This window comes from Chrysochloris asiatica, unplaced genomic scaffold (assembly GCF_000296735.1).
Source record: "Chrysochloris asiatica unplaced genomic scaffold, ChrAsi1.0 scaffold00103, whole genome shotgun sequence".
NCBI lineage: Eukaryota > Metazoa > Chordata > Mammalia > Afrosoricida > Chrysochloridae > Chrysochloris > Chrysochloris asiatica.
In genome coordinates this window covers 9,329,734-9,346,738 of record NW_006408621.1, presented here as the reverse complement: position 1 = coordinate 9,346,738, position 17,005 = coordinate 9,329,734, and the positions used below count along the sequence as shown (strand labels likewise).

General features: G+C 42.7%; 1 protein-coding gene across 1 annotated transcript in view; it reads right to left on the bottom strand.

The window, feature by feature from the left end:
- Positions 1 to 956: 956 nt before the first annotated feature.
- The window catches only part of GREB1L (growth regulation by estrogen in breast cancer-like), a 146,945-nt gene continuing 130,896 nt past the window's right edge, over positions 957 to 17,005 (bottom strand). The window contains exons 22-31 of the mRNA XM_006867286.1: positions 14,652 to 14,807; positions 14,225 to 14,364; positions 11,040 to 11,201; positions 10,709 to 10,913; positions 7,703 to 7,868; positions 6,540 to 6,767; positions 5,038 to 5,179; positions 4,098 to 4,298; positions 2,366 to 2,504; positions 957 to 1,120 (exon numbers count right to left, since the gene is read on the bottom strand). Of these exons, the coding sequence (XP_006867348.1) occupies positions 957 to 1,120; positions 2,366 to 2,504; positions 4,098 to 4,298; positions 5,038 to 5,179; positions 6,540 to 6,767; positions 7,703 to 7,868; positions 10,709 to 10,913; positions 11,040 to 11,201; positions 14,225 to 14,364; positions 14,652 to 14,807 (1,703 nt within the window). The remainder of the gene's footprint in view (positions 1,121 to 2,365; positions 2,505 to 4,097; positions 4,299 to 5,037; positions 5,180 to 6,539; positions 6,768 to 7,702; positions 7,869 to 10,708; positions 10,914 to 11,039; positions 11,202 to 14,224; positions 14,365 to 14,651; positions 14,808 to 17,005) is intronic.

Sequence of the window (17,005 nt, the reverse complement as noted above, 5' to 3'; positions counted from 1 at the left end):
ATAAGACCTTTGGCTAACTGCCATTAGTTACCAACCATACCTAATTGTTCCTACTTCACTATAATTTGATTTACAGACAGTTAAATTTAGCAATGATTCATAATCAGGGGAATGCCTGTACTTACTCCCTACCAAGCAAGATGAGTGTGGGTAACTAGAGACAGCTCTTAGTTGACTCAACAAACCGGGTTCTGTTCCATATTCTCAGACATGTTGTGCTAAAGATTGGAAACATTTTAGAATGGGAAAGGCAAGGGTTATTAAACTAGAAGAAGCGGCACCAATGCACACAATGCCTGCTTTGTATTTACTGATCTGTTTGTTCAGTTTAAATAGTAAACTTTTAACTCCTGTGGAAATTTTGCCAAAGTTTCAATACATATAAGATTATAAATCTTAAACTAACACTGCACAGAGAACAACAAAGCTACTTCTTTTTTTAAATACAAATATCTTCTACATTTCTATCATTTCAGACCCCTGAGTAATACTGTACCAAAGTACAGATCTGAAGAGAAACTGAGGATTCAAGCCTCAAACGTTAATCTTCAAAGAATTCCACACCAGTGGTGTGAGTCTCATGTAACACATTCAGGCTAGCTAACGCTGAAAGTCAGTTTTCCCCCTCACAGTGTAGTAGAAAAAAATAATGCAAACACCATCTTCATTCTCCAGAGCATACCTCCTCAGGATCCCACAGGCAGACCATGTCCTAAGTAATTGCATAATGCCTAGGGTAGAATTTACCTGAATTCAAGGCCCTGTCACTGGAACTGAAAGAGAGTGATGCCCCAAACATCTCAGTCAGATTGGGGAGTTCTTTGGAGAATAGACAAATTTGTTGCACTTTGCTCCACAGTGATTGTACTTTAAAGAAAAAAATAAATCCCAAATAATTGTTTCTGCCCCACCCCACCTAGACATCCCGTTGCTATCTTTGTTCAATTCAAAACAGTTTATACATGTCTTCCAGTAAGGAAATAAAGAGGTTTGTCTTCAGTGCTGTTAGCAGTTTGAAACTCATCCCGAAGGCGGAACTGCCATTCATCTTCCAGCTCTAAGCGGACAATTGTTTGGCGTAAGGAACTTCTGTCTTGGCAGATGACACACAGGGTAGCACCTTCAAAAAAGGTTAAAAGGTTAAAAGTGTATCTTAAGCTGAGATTGTAATTACAAAGAACCTTACTTACAATAACACCTATCTGAGAACCAACATAGAGGTAATAATTTATCAGAAAACATTAATTTCACTTTTTAATAAGTAGTAAAATAAAAACCTCCCAGTCCCTGATGGTGGTATCCAATATTACAGTGTTTACATAACAACAACAACTCACTAAATGGAGTCCTGGTGTGGTGCTGTGGGCTAATGCATCAAACTGCAAAGTCATTTGAACTGTAAGGTCGGTGGTTCAAGCTTACCAGCTGCTCCTTGGAAACCCTAGACTGGGGCGCTATGGGTCGGAGTTGACTCGATGGTACTTAACAACTCACTAAATGCCAGTGGTACTCCACGCCCACCCCATATTTTTCAACCAAAAATGTGTCCACAGAGTGAGACATATCCTCAAGAAAGATCTACTAGTTAAGAACCACTGCTCCAGAGGTGGTTTAACTGAAAAGCCTTCTCATAAAAATGGTAATATGCTGTATACAATATTTGGAACCTCTCCAGTCACTCTTGAGGATTATTTGACGTTTACTCTGCAGTTTGCATCGAGGCAAAGCTAACTAAGCACACACCTACTGAAACAACTGTATTATTTGTATTATAAAACTAAAGGTTCATGTCAATTATTATATAAATGTGTCTTATTTGATTCCTGGCACAAACAGCACATGTTGATAGAGTCAGATTATTGTCGAGTGTATAGTTTAATACATGTAAGTAGACTCCCTAGCCTTACTTTTATTCAAACTAGAATATATGAGATGCATTACTTCTATTCTCACACCATTTTGTTCTAAAGTTCATAATGGTAGAAGTCTTTTCAATATAGTCATACAGTTACTCATCTGCATTTATAAGTCTTACAGGCTCTGGTAGCGTACTGGTTACGAATCAGGCTGTGAATGTTAAGGTCAGCAGTTCGAAACTACCAGTTGCTCTGCTGGAGAAAGATGAGGCTTTCTGCTCCCGTAAAGATTTACAGTCTCGGAAACCTTGTACAGGGTCGCTATGGGTCAGAACCGACTCGACGGCACTTAACAACAATGACGATCCCTTTTTTCAGTTAAACCAGTGGCCCTGGTTTAAAAGATATTCAATTTATTGGCCAAAATTTACATTAAAGTTCTTTCACCTTCATGTTTTGTCCAGTGGGAACCAAGAACATTCACAAGCTAGTTACTAAAGTTGATTTACCTTTTAGAAACTTAAATTTCTTAAGAAGATCAGCACCTACGAAAGAGTCACAGAGGTACAAGAGGAGTCCACTGAAAAACACCCCTTCACAACTGACATTGCTGGAGTGGGGTCTGGAGCTAACATAGCATATGGCCACCTGAAAGCAACAAGCAGAAATAGCATTTTCATTTCAAAAACAAACACTTTAGCAGAACAAGCCAGTACCTTCCTTTTTCCTGTATTCTATTTCTGGGTAAGGGAATAGAGATGATTTTCTTTAATATTACATCACATTGATTGGCTATTCAAACACTGAACCTCTTTTGTGGACCAAATTCTTTGTGAGATAAGTGAAGGAGCTTACTTTGTTTCTTAATTTAAGAGTCTTTTAAAAACAACTACCGTCTACAAAAAGGCATACCTGGATAAATTAAATGCTTAATCTTACTGATAAGAATAAGAAAGAGTTCTAATCAGATTTTCATTCTTTTGTTGGTTCCAACTCATAGTGACCCTCTGAACAACAGAAGGAAACACTGCCCAGTCCTGGGCCACAATTAACGTTTGAGCCCACTGCTGTTCCTACTATGGCAATCCATCTCTCTTAAGGAGATGTGGGGGTGGTCTTCCTCTTTTTCGCTGACCCTCCACTTAACCAAGCATGATTTCCTTTCTCCAGGGACTGTTCCTTCCTGACAACATGTCCAAAGGATGAGACTGGAGAGAAACTTAAAACATTTTACTTCTACATACAGACTACTTCACAAAAAATACGGGGATATAAACGCAGTACTTAAAGAATTTTTGAGAGAATGATTAAATGTATTGGCCAGAATATGCCTGTGTGCAAATATTGGTTCCTCCAATTAGTGGCTGTATGTCACTTAGCAGTTACCTCAATTTCCTAATCTGTAAAACAGATAACAGTACCTGTTTTAAAGGGCTGCTTTGAATTCAGTAACATAAATCACTTATAGGAATTCATTAAGTATTAGCTGCTATCAGTAGTGTAGGATTAAGGCTGTGTGTCCTAATATTACGAGCTCTGGACTCTAGGGTATGGAGAGACCTGTACATAACTCACATATATAGACCATAGAAGGTATTATTGCATTTAGTGGTTTTTAAAGGTTCCATCTGTAAAATTCTATAATTCAAAAGTTTACTGAAACATTACCAAGATGAAAATTTAAAATGCTTACACTGCTAGATTTTAAAAATCAGCTTTCAAAATTGAATATAGCTCTGTTTCACTGATAGGAAGGGACATGGTTTGTATGTGTGCACAGGTGATAGACACTAAAAGACTGGAAATGGAGCACACCAAAATGTGAAGTTCCTGTTACAAGTGATTTCAGTCTCTCCTTTATACCTTTATTTGTGACAATTCTTTATATGGAAAGCATGTTAGTTTAAGTACCTAGGAGAAAAAAAAACCTCAGTCCTAAGGGAAGGCTTAGAGGCAAAAGCTTCTCAGTATTGAAGACCTTCAGTATAATCGGATAGTGTGACAGGTAGGAGCTCTGGAAGGTAGGCCACTAGGTCAACTGCTCAGAGGAGCAGACATTTGAGCCAAACTAGGAGTGTTTGCTGGCTTGTTATTGAGAAGTGTAACAGGTCAGAGGGAAAACTGCCATCAGTTTGCACAGGTGATATGTCACAGGCTCCTGTCTCCATTTTAAGCTTTCAAACAGGAGTTAGAATGGGGAAAAAAATGGATGGAAGTGGATATAGTACATCCCTCCTTTACCTCAGGTCCAATGTTCAGGTAGCAGTCAATGGCTAACACAGGACTCTTGAAGTTACGGATGGCCTTCGGGAAGAGTTTGTATGAGGCGTGCTGAAGGAACTTCTCCAGGAGAAACTGTGCAGGCGCAGCCAGGAGCGTGTGGTCACTGTCTGGGGCACAGACATACTGGAGGGGCAAGATGGGAGCTAAGCTCTCAGACACCTGAAATCAGAGCCAAAATTATCATTGGAAAACCCAGTGTCTGTCACTGGCTGAAACAGCACAACACTGCACTTCATGCTAACAATTGTCTAGACTGGGATGCTCATTTATACGTAAATCTGCCATTCTTGGGTCCTGGATAATTTTTTCTTTTATTCCTTGGGCATCGTAAATTGGATTTAATATCAGTTATACACAATCAAAACAGGAGAAAATGAGAAGAAAAGCCTTGAGAGTGAGTGCATTTAGCAAGTACATTGTGAGGTACAACAGGAAGCCTTGTACCCTGCTGCTGAATATGGGTTCAATCCCATCCCGCCACAACTAAAAAGGGACAAAAGTTTTTAAACTCCACTGCTAGTCCACTAGTTGTAAATGATTTGATACCATTTAAATAGAAAAGGGCAGGCCAATGGAATTCACGCTCCATAAATTCCTATCTTTATTTTTTTAAAGGAAAAGAAAACTGGCAAAGACTCCAGATACGTACTTTGATTTACATTTCTGTAACGTACTGCACTTAATGTATAAGTGTAACATTTACCAGATTGAATCTAATGTTTTAATGGTATTAAGCCTTAAATCTAAAAGAGACCAGTTAAGGAAACATTTCTGACAGTACAACATGACTCCTTTGTCTTGCTTCACTTTCTGGTCAAGTGGAAAGCACTTTATTAGGTGTTTCAACATCTAATAAGAAAAATACTTTTAACAGTAGCACCAAGCTTACAAAACTTACCATGATCTTTGGTTTTATGACGAAGTCCCTCTGCCCTCCAACTTGGACATGTTTCTTCATGAGACTGAAGTTATTAAAGCGGCAGATGAGCAGGCCACTGCTTTCTGTTCTCAAGTTAAAGTCAACATCTTCACAGAAATACCTAAGTGATAATCAAAACAGGTTTCTTTGCTGCCTGCCGCATCTCAGCCATTAGTAGTACACACTGAATGAAAATGGTATGGCAGATACTAGGAGGCAGTCCAGGATTGAAGTGGTTTTTCTCTAGTCCAATAACATACCACTAGTTCGTCGTCAACCTTGCTCTCATTGAGCTGGACCTTGTAACACAGACCTGAGAAGACCCCCAATTAAGGCACTGCATCCATGAAAGGAAGGTAGGTGATTTTCGTCCAGGATCGTTTTAATTCTACAGGGTTTTAAGCACTCCAGAAGTGAAACAGGTATGCACATCCTAAGCACTCCTGCAGGACAAGGGCCAGGGAGGTGCCCCATTTTAAGGATCCAGTCTACCACAGATGAAGCACCTTCCTGATCTAAAACAGATGAAAGTAGCAGGTATTCTAATAGCCAATGGTTGGAGATTGGCTTAAGTGGGGCTGACTATCCTTAACATTCTTCCTGACCCAGCAGATTTTCAAGGAACATGGACATATTCAGGAGGCATGACCAGGACTAGACTTATTCCATTCTGCTGTCTTTTTCCTGGTATGAAGTATCATCCACTTAGTTCTCAGTGATTCAGTGACCCTGTACAGGGTTTCTGAGGAACCACAAACTCTACAGTTAGCACTGCAGTGTTTACCCTCCAGTGCCACACCAGAACGCTTGACTTTTTCCTACTGGATCCAAAGCTCTGGGTCTATGACACTTTAGGTGCCACTGAGTTGGTTCCACCTCAGCGACTCCGTGCATGACAGAATGAAACACTGCCTGGTTCTGCACGAGCCTGAACCCATTATTGCTTCAATCGGGGAAGTGGAATTCTCAGTTCTGGTTGTGGAGTGAGGGCCTACGCTTACCTGCTTAAGTGTCCACACATTGTATTCATTCAACAGGTTTTTTTTTTTTTTTTAACCTTTTTTAGTTATTGTTAAATAATGGGAGGGCTAAAGTATGTTTTGTAAGCATTTCACTTTGTAACCCCTATTCTTAGAAGCCTTGGTCAGTTTGCAGGGTAATGAAGGGGCACTTGGGAGCCTATGATCCCTTTTGCCTCACCCATAGACACAGGAATAGCATTGTACAGGCTAAGGATGGGCGGAAATGTGGAGACAATCCCAAGGTTAAGTTTCACATTAGAAAAGACAAGATGCCCCTCCTTGTACAGGCTGTAACGCTAGAAAACAAACACAGGCTCTCAATTCAACTATAAACACGTAGAACACAGACCTCTGTGGTTCTGATCATCGACACAGTCACAGACTAAGATACAAATGAATTCTGTGCTGTAATAAATCAGTGGTTGCCAGAATTCCTTGTATCCATTCAGCATGACTCACCTGTTGAAGTCATACTGTACATTCTGGGTCAAATCTATATTCAGGAGAATGAAGTCATGCACGTGGCACCTAGAGAAGGGAGCCTTTATGCTTTGAGCAGTCAGCTTGCTGCTCCATTTCTGTATGCCCAGTAGTGCGTAGTGGCTGATTTTTGGTGTGGCTTCAATATGCTGCAAGATGCTCTTCAAGGACACATTCTTACTGGAAACCCCTGCTTCAATGGACTGACTGTGAAACATAAGGTCTATATAAGATGTCAATAAATATTACGCAAGAGGGTTACTTATGGAGAGCCAACCCTGCTTTCAGTAAAGGATCTGTAATTGATGGAGTGGCTGGTTTCTTTACATTAGCTTAGAATGGAGAAGGGTGGCAAGGTGTTTTCACTGCTGCCTGTCACTAAACTTCAAGAAAAAACCTTTGGGGGCTGTAGCCGGTCAGAACTCTGGCTCTCAAAGTGGATAATGATCTTGGAGTTACCAAAGAGGCAGCCCGAGACAGAAGCACAGAACTATACATCGTGATTCTGGGAGTTACAGTATGAGAAAGAGTATTTGAAACTACTGGTTTCAAATCCATACTAGAAATGACACAAACTCATACTAGGGGTGTAGAAATGATCTGGCGGGGTATCCGTGGGGGTGCTATTGACATTTGGGGGTATTATTCGTTACTATGTAGGACTTTAACATGTTTATCATTCCTTTGTACTAAGGGACATGCCCCCCTCCTCCCAACTTCTAGCATCATGATAGCCCCAAATGCCTCCTTAGGGGAACCACACCATCCCAGGATGAGAGCCACCGATTCTGATCCAACTATAATTTTACAGGACATGGAACTGAGGCAAAGATGTGGACTAACTCCCTTTTCACTCAGTTAAGAAGCTAGAACCCAGATCTCCTGATTCAGACACATTTTTATAGCTAACCAAAGCTAGGATGCAGAAATGGCCCTAGGAGTGCATAAGGAAGATCGAAGGTCTAGACATGGTCTAGCATGTGTGTTACACAGTTTGTAATGCACTAGTGAGCTGAGTTCCATGAAGGTCATTACCCTCTGGAAAGCTATGCTGCTCAGTCATGTGTGTGTATAGCCAAGAGAAGTTCTTTTCTATAGCGTTGGGTCTGATTCTCCCAGAACTGCAATGGAAATGCCACTACCTTGTCTGCTCCTGAATACTGTGAATATTCCATAGAACACATGAATCATCCATCACAACAATGAAAGGCCAGACACACTGGCGTTTCACTCCCAGCTCCTCGAGGCGGTTCCGCTCCAGTTCTAGGTTGTGATAGGACAGCTCCTTGATGAGGAACCTGGCAGCACCTAGAAGATAACATCGTCACAGTTGCTCACCTAGTCACTCAGGCTTGCCCCAATCCCACCAAGAGCTCTCACATCCTCTCCACAGGCAAGTTACGCACGTGGAGACCACACTGGAAGTGCCGAAGAGGTTCAAACTCTCAAACATCAGTGTATATAATGGTCACTGTTGTTAAGTACCATTCAGTCAGTTCTGACCCATAGCGACCCTGTATAAAGTTCCCAAGGAGCAGCTGGTGTGCTTGAACCGCCAACCCTGCAGTTCAAACTGACTTTGCAGTCCAGCATGTTAACTCACAGTGCCCACACCAGGACAGTCACTGTGAAGCCCTGCAACCAAGCACCAGAGATTCAACTGAGTGGGTCTGGTGAGGAACCTGAATCCAGAGATGTCTTTGATGATGCAGAGGATTCATTAACTACACTTGGAAGAGTACTGCAAGAATCCTTGATAGGACAAAGAATACCAGGTGCAGGGAAAGCCCATTACTGGTTTTGTTGTTTAAAATCCCTGACAGGAATCTCTCTCATTCCTGGAGACAGCCCCTCAACTCACAAATCCTGCACTTGGAATGAACAGGGCGGGGATGAGCGAGGATGATGCTTCTGCTTTAGACACTACGAAATCTTCTCTGAAGAGTCAAGATGCTGGTTCCCTTTGTCTAGATCTTGGTATAAGAGCACAGACTGGAGTCAGGCTGCCTGAGCAAGTGTCTTAGCTTCCTCATGGAATTGTTGTTAAAGTGCTCAGAACAGTAATTAGCACATTTTGAGTTTTGAGTTATGGTGTTGAAGGAGAGTATTGAAGGTGCCACAGGCTGCCAAAAGAACCAATAGATCCATTTTGGAAGAAGTGCAGCCAGAATGCTCCTTGGAGGCCAGGATGGACAAACTTCGTCTCTCATACTTCAGACATATTGTCAGGAGGGACCAGTCGCTGGAGAAGGATATCGTGTTTGGTGAAGTGGAGGGTCAAAGAAAAAGAGGAAGACCCCCAGCGAGATGGATTGGCAAAGTGGCAGCATCAATGGGCTCAAGTGTGGCAATGATTGTGAGGTTGGCCCAGGATTGGGCAGTGTTTCGTTCTGCTGTGCATAAGGTCGCTATGGGTTGGTACCGACTCGATGGCACCTAACAGCAACAAGCACTCACTCAGTAAGAGCAGTTATTAATATAACATTATTTCATGAAAGGCCATCTTCAAATGAAACAAAATAGAGATGTTGATGAAATGAAGAGGCTCAATAAAACAAAAAAGACTGCATCTATGGAGTAGCTGGGAAAACAGTCCCAATAAACCAAGAGTAATCCTGGGACTTAGGAAAATCCAGAAGCATGTGTGTTACACAGTTTGTATTTATTTCACTTGCATATATGATGACTTTACTCCCCAAATTATTGCAATGGCTAAGCTAGCGCTAGACAAATTCATTCTGATCTTGGATGCAGATACTTTCTCTTAGTCACAACGGCACAGAAGGAAGGAGCCCTGGTGGTTACAGTGGTCAAGTGTTCAGCTGCTAATCGAAAGGTTGGTGGTTCAAACCCACCAGCAGCTCTGCAAAAGAAACGCTGTGGCAATCTGCTAACATAAAGATGCCAGCCTTGGGAGATGGAGGAACTGCCAAGGGAGCAGTTCAACCCTGTCCTACAGCATCACCATGAGTTGGGACCAACTCAATGGCCACTGGTTAATTAAAAATCATGAAGTATGGGATTACATGGTTTGGGAGGTGGGATAAAGGACTAGAGATGTACACAAGTCTTAATTCACTTGATATAAAGTGTTAAATGTAGAAAATAAAATTGTATTTGAAACAGCAAGCCAGATTTTGAAATATTTTAGGCCCATGTTATGGCTATTTAAGGTTTGTTGGTGTTGTTCAGTGCTGCCGTAGCAACCCTTCATAGGCTTTCTGAGGAGCAGCTGGTGAGCTTGAACCACTAACCTTGCAGTTCAAACCGATTTTGCAGTCCAGCCCATTAACCCATGGTGCCCCTACAGGACTGGGCAGGAAAAGGAGTGAAAACAAAACAAGACAGGCAGAGAAAAGGACAACTAAGAGGTGAGCAGATAGGCAGAGGGAGGAGAGACCGAAGAAAGGGAGAAAGAAGGGAAAATACGAGACTCTGGAAAGGCGAACGTCCATTCTGGCATCAACTCAGGTCTCATCTGCTCTTCACTTCATATCTAAACTGGATGTTCTTGCTGCCCTCTCAAGTACTCAAGTATGAATTAGCAACGCTTGATCTTCAACATCTCAAATCTCCATGGAGTTAAGACACCCACAGAAGGTTAAGGGAAAATTGTTTAGAACTACAATCCACGAAATTTTCAGGACAGTACAGCCCAAAAACGCTGGTTTCTGCCCTGAGTAGTTCTAGATGTCTCCATTAGCCTCCCCACAGCTCTGTTAAATTCTCAGTAACTGCTTACCGCATTTGAGAAATCAGCCCATTTCCCTGAAGCCCCATGGGTAAGTACAGCACTCTCTGGAGCTTGCCTTTCAGATTCAAGGTGACACCCCACCTCGTACTGCTGGAAGTGAAATCTTTGAGTGCCCTCCCTCCCAGACCAGCCCCTAGAGTGCTCACCTCATTAACATTTGCAACCTACCCTGTGTGCTCACTATAATTGCTGGTAACTTTAGCTAATGGGTCTCAGAAATGAAACTGCAGAAAGATGAAAAATAAAGCTTGGGTTCAAAAAGGAGTGAAAGACCTTTGGCCAAGATGGCAAGACACTTTTCAGAGGCAGGGGTACCTTTGACAGTTTTGTGCTAGGGAAATGATGCTCAATGTATCTCTTCAGCCCTCCACACCACCCCTGGGTGCCTCCTTACCCACGCCTGCATTATTGAACATGCCCGGAAGCACCAGCATGATGTGGTTGGGCCAGTACTTGCGGTACAGTGGCATCTCATATTCTTTGACCACCAGCAGGTGGAGGTGGTTGGTGCCTTCCATGGCGTGGAAAAGGTTTAGGAGCCCATGCTCATGGCGACCACTGGAAGGAGTGAAAATAGGGCTCTTGACTGCATTCAAATTCTGCTGAAAGAAAAACAACAAAAAAACAACCAGAGACTAAAAAGGGAAATGAAAAACCTTAGGTAGAAGACATTCAAGAACCTGGTCTCAAGCCTGTCAGTCCTACAGCCAGACATCCTCACCCACCTTGTCTGACACCAGGGGCAGCCTCATGCTCTCCAGGTGTTTGCCCTGCTTGCTGAAGACAAAATGATTCTCTTTGGATTTGGGAATGATGAAGTAGAGCTGAACCTCTTCTCCCAGCATAGAGGAGGAGAATGTGAATGCATGAAGAGTTGAGTCAGACGTCTGCATGTGCAAAGAAAGGAAGAAACATAAGCTCATGGTTTCTCAAGCTTCCAGGCCACTCCTTAAGGTTATAAAGAGACAAACCGACATGAACTTGTAAATTCCACCAAACCATACTGCTGTGAAAGCAACATGCAAATATTTCAGCTTTTAGTAGCTGTCACTGACGTGAGAGCCAACCACAGAACCATTCCATGGGGAGAGAAATACTTGTGGTTTGCCATTGGCTTGTCATTCTTGATGGTCTTAGAACCACAACTGCTCAGGCTACGCAGAGGTCAAAAGACATATGGGATGTTCAGCAGTGTAAACATCCCATCGGTCACCATGTATAGGGGCCAGACACATTCTTTATATGTGGGTAAAGTCAAATGAATGGAATGTCATCTTTCTAAAGGGAAGGTTAGGACTGACATTAAAATATCTGTGTGGCTTCCTTCCTGGTCACAAAGGAAGCAGGGTAGGTTCGAGCAGTCTTCTAGCCCAGAACTCTGGCTTCAGGGAGAGACAATTTGACTCACCTAAGCCAAATATAAAGTCCTGGTGTGGCGCTGTGGGTTAATGTGCCAGACTGCAAAGTCAGTTTGAACTGTAAGGTCAGCAGTTCAAGCTCACCAGCTGCTCCTTGGAAACCCTACACAGGGTCACTATGGATCGGAAACAACCCAACGGCACTTAACAACAGCAAAGCCAAATATAAATCTAACCTATTTTTAGAGTTGCTGTGAAGTTCACACATCTCTCAGTGACCCATCTCAATGAATAATTGTATAATATGCTTTCCAATACAGGCAGTGGGATCTAGGTGGTTTCTCAATAATTTTTGTAATTATACTGTAATTTTTCCTTTACATTTCTATCTGCTTCACAAGTTGTGGAAATACACTACTAAGTACTGTAATCACACAGATACTACATAAATACAGGGTTTAAAAAATAATATTTTATTAAAATCTTTGAGTTATTGAGGTACACAGTGGCTTTGTAGGATAAGCACTTGACTGCTAACCGTGAGGTCAGCAGTGTGAGCTCACCAGCCACTTCATGGGAGAACAATGAGACTTTCTGCTCCCACAGAGATTTATAGCCTCAGAAGCCAATACAGGTCACTAGAAAACCAACTCAGCAGCACTGAACAACACTGACATTCTGACCAAGACCCTTCTATGAGGGGGCTTCATAAAGTTTGTGGAAAAAAGAAATAAAAAAAAGTGGAATTTTTCCTTGAACTTTTCAAAGCACCCTTGTATCTTCTGTAAAGCATTGTGAGTGGATTTGAAAGATGCCCATAAAAATTTTTAACTTGACCAACCCAAAAAACTAAATGGGATATAAAAGGTAGCTTGTATTAGAAAGGCAGATGATCCAATCCAGTGTTTCAGTATACCCCTTCTAGCACCCATTTGTATTTCAGAATGAGATACATGGAGAAATATACATGGGGAAAGGAAGAATCCATTTTGGAAGAAGTCCAATCAGCACAACCTATAAGTAGAAAGAGTTGTTTCTAGGTATTCCAAGCCAAGTAATGCAAATCAAGAAGGTAAATGGAGAAAAAGCAGTTTTCCCTCAAAACAGGCACTGATATTATAATCATTTGCCACTTTTTCTATCATCTGTGCTTAAAGGTGCGCTGACCAAAGAAGGTACCTTCTGTGGTTATTGGCTCACAGTCCGTTCTCCCCACATAAAACGTCTACTCTTGTGTCTACTGGCCACAGCTTTCCCAAGCTGGAGTATGGATAGACAGTAAAACTGTAAAGCCAGAGTCTGTGTAATGTGGAAACCAGTCAGAGGAAAATCCAAGCCCACGTCAGCTTCAACTCACTGCGACCCTACAGGACAGACAGAACGGCTCCCTAGGGTTTCTGAGGCTGTAAATATTTCCAGACGAATACTCCCTCATCGTTCTTCTGTGGTGGCTGGTGGGTTCAAACCTACAATCTTTCAGTCAGCAACCCAATGCTTAGTCAACTGTGCCACCAGGGTACCTCAATCACAGAAGGAAAACTCAAGTATCTTTCACTAAGAGACCAATAAGCAAGTGGCAAGACTGCACACCCTGTCCAGGGCAGAAAACTTGTCAGACCCAGAACAAGGCAGCCCCAGTGACTTCTGGCTCTCACCAGTTTCACTGTTAAGGTTGAGTGTCGCTGAGTCAGTTCCTAGTCCTAGCAACCCTGTATAGGGCTTCCAAGGGGTGGCAGGTTTGAACTGCCAACCTTGTGGTTAGGAGTCCAGTACGTATCCTACAGCACTCTAATTGCTGCTGTTGCTGCAAACCATCAAGTCAGTTCCCACATGCAACTACCCCGTACAGGGTATAGGGTAGACCCCATATAGGGTTTCCAAGGCTATAAGTCTTTATGAGAGCAGAAAGCTTCATTTTTCTCCCATGGAGCAGATGGTGGATTCAAACCACTGACCTTTCAGAGCAATGTGTAACCCACTACACTATCAGGGCTCCTTTCACTGTAAATTGTTGTTAAGTGCCGTTGAGTCAGTTCTAACTCACAGTAACCCTGTATAGGGTTTCCCAGGAGGTTCTGGTGGGCTTGAACCACCGACCTTTCAGTTATCCTACACTGCCACACCAGGACTTGGTGCAAAGCAACAGACTTATCAGATTCATAATTCTAAGGGCACTTTCCTCTGATTAGTCATTTTAGCCAACATGCCAAAGGGGGAGAAAAGACCCTTTCACCAAATATACCCAACATTCAACTGTTTCAGGATCGCAGATAAACATCTCAGTTGCTTGGTAACGTAGACATGAAACATGTAATCATGCTGATGGAGTAATTCAGGACACCAGAACTAAGTCAACACCCTGACTGCTTCCCTGCCCTCAACCCAACAAGCCCAAAGCTCTTTGAATCACTGCCGTCAGTCATGGGTGGATGGCTCCCTCCCTTAAGTAAGAAATATTCTTTACCTCGGTCCTGAAACTCAGAGCCTTACTTTCCCCCTCCACCTGGCTCCCATACAAGAATGTCCAAGTCCAGGTGAGGGTGGGGCTGTACCTGGGAGGCAGCAGTGAAGTTCATGTATTGGTGACACTGTTCACAGTGGTGGAAGGTGTTGTAGGCAGCATAGTTTGTCAACATCATGGACACGGTTTCTCGTTTTCTGGACTCCTCAACTTTGGATTCCTTTATTGCTTCTGTGTATAAAGGGATAAAAGGCCATTCCATGACACGCATGTAAAGTTCCCTACTCTCCAAAAGGTTTGTTTGTTTTTTTTTTAAAGATAATTTATTCTTTATGAATCTATCATTTAAAACTAAAAGATGATTTACATGTGTGTAAGACGGAGAGAGAGGACAAAAAAAACCCAGAATGACTTCAAGCTGCTCTTAAAGATCAAACGGCCCAGGCCTCGCCTGAGTTAAATTTCCTTTGACCTTGACCTTCAGAGGAAGCAAGCCTGGCGCTACTCTGTGCACTGACCTTGTTTGACTCCTGCCAGTTTTTCAGTATATACCAAGCTCATCAAACTGTACTTGGGATCATGCACACTGACGTCAAAAGGCATCTTACTGAAGCTCTCGATGTCAGGCCAGGGCTCTGTGGCCAATTGGCTGATGGCACTGTCTTCACTCAGATCTAGAATGAGAGGAAAGTGCATGGAGCAATCAGACCCACCTCCCTCCCTCCACAGCCCTGAGTGTCTGGAGGGAAAGTCCCTAGTGAGTGGTCACAGGTCTTTCTGGAAAATGACCTTCCTGACCCAAGGTAGAAGTATCTAGACTCTTTGGCCAACATGAGACCCATGTCATCCGGGCTTCCTCTTTATAGACCCAGTTCACAAACTCCCACAGCTGAGATCCACTGAATCTCCTTTGCCACCACCGTTTTCTTGAAGGTTGTTTAATTTTAGATGCTCTAAATTGTCTTAAGGCTTTAGTTGTGGGGTTGGTTTGTTGCTTAAAGTAAAAAGACATCCATACAGGTCTGGAGGTCAGATGCCTAAATGAGTCACTGGACTGAGATCAAGGTGGCAACAGGGCTCCACTCCTCCAGGGATGCTGCAAGGGCACCTGCTCCTTTGCCTCTTGTGCTTCTAGAGCTACACACCTTCTAGAGCTACACACCTTCTAGAGCTACACACCTTCTAGAGCTACACACCTTCTAGAGCTACACGCCTTCTAGAGCTACACGCCTTCTAGAGCTACGTGCCTTGCATTTCTTAGCTCCTTCCAACATCTTCAAAGCCAGCAGTGTACCATCTTATCTCACTGGCCACACCATCTTTTTCAGGGTCAAGTCTCCCTTTTTTTTAGATTTTTACTTTGTTGTTGTTGAGAATATACACAGCAGAACACCCACCAGTCCACCCATGTCTTTGTGTACAATTCAGTGACACTGACTGCATTCTTTTGTCAGGCTGTCCATCTTACCCTCTGAGTGGTTCCTCCTTCATTCACATCAATGCACTGCCTCCCAAAGTTCATATCATAGTTGCTGTGCCTTGGCTGGCCACTTACAAGCTTTTAAGACCTGGGCACTATGCAATGAACTAAGAGGTAGAACAGAAGCAGTAAACATGATACTAGACCAGTGAACTAGAATGTCTTGTGAAACCATGACCTCAAACCTCCAAATATGAGGACGTGTTTTCTTGTAGCTAAGCAACCTCAGCAGCTGCTTTCTTTTGTTGTTATAAATATATCAATCACACTTGTGCCAATTCCATTTTTTACAGGTATACAACTTAATGACATTAATTACATTAATTGGTTGTGCAACCATTACCCTTAATCAATGCAATGTTTTCCATTTCTTCCCTTCCCTCCCACCCTTGGTTGCTGTTGTTGTTATGTGCTGTGGAGTCGGTTCTGACTCATAGCGACCCTGTATAGGACTTCCAAGGCTGTAAATCTTTACGGGAGCAGAAAGCCTCACCTTTCTACCACAGAACAGCTGGTAGTTTCGAACTGCTGACTGTGAGGTTAGCAGCCTGATTCGTAACCACTACGCTACCAGCGCTCCTTCCCACCCTTGGTATTCACTAATAAACTCTGGCCTCTATATTTTTTCCTGTTTTGATTTTTCTATATAAAAACAAAAGCCACTGCCACAAGTCAGTACTGACTCATAGTGACCATGTATAGGATTTCTAAAACTGTAAATCCTTATATAGGAGCAGAAAGCCTTATCTTTTTCTCTTGGAGCAGCAATTGGGTTTCAACTGCCAACCTTGTGGTTAGCAGTCCAGTGCTCATCCTGCAGTGCCATCAGGGCACCTGTCATTTTCATATAAGTAAGGTGATACTCTGGTAGCGTAGTGGTTACGAATCGGGCTGCGAACCTTAAGGTAAGCAGTTCGAAACTACCAGCCACTCTGTGGGAGAAAGATGAGGCTTTCTACTCCCGTAAAGATTTACACCCTTGGAAACCCTGTACAGGGTCGCTATGGGTTGGAACCAACTCGACGGCACTTAACAACAACAACCAGGTGATACTATACTTGTCCTTTTGTGGTTCAGTTTACTTACTTCACTCAACAAAATGTCTTCAAGCGTCATCATGTTATAGCATACATCAAGACTTCATTTCAATTTCTGGCTGAGTAGTAATCCGCTGTATGCATTTAGCACAAATTGTTTTTCTATTCATTTGTTGATGGGCATTTAGGTTGTGTCTACCTCTTGGCTATTGTGAAAGATGCTGCAATGAACACTGGTGTACGTATGTCTGTCTGTGTCACTATTTTCAATGAACACTGGTGTACGTATGTCTGTCTGTGTCACTATTTTCAATGAACACTGGTGTACGTATGGCTGTTTGTGTCACTATTTTCA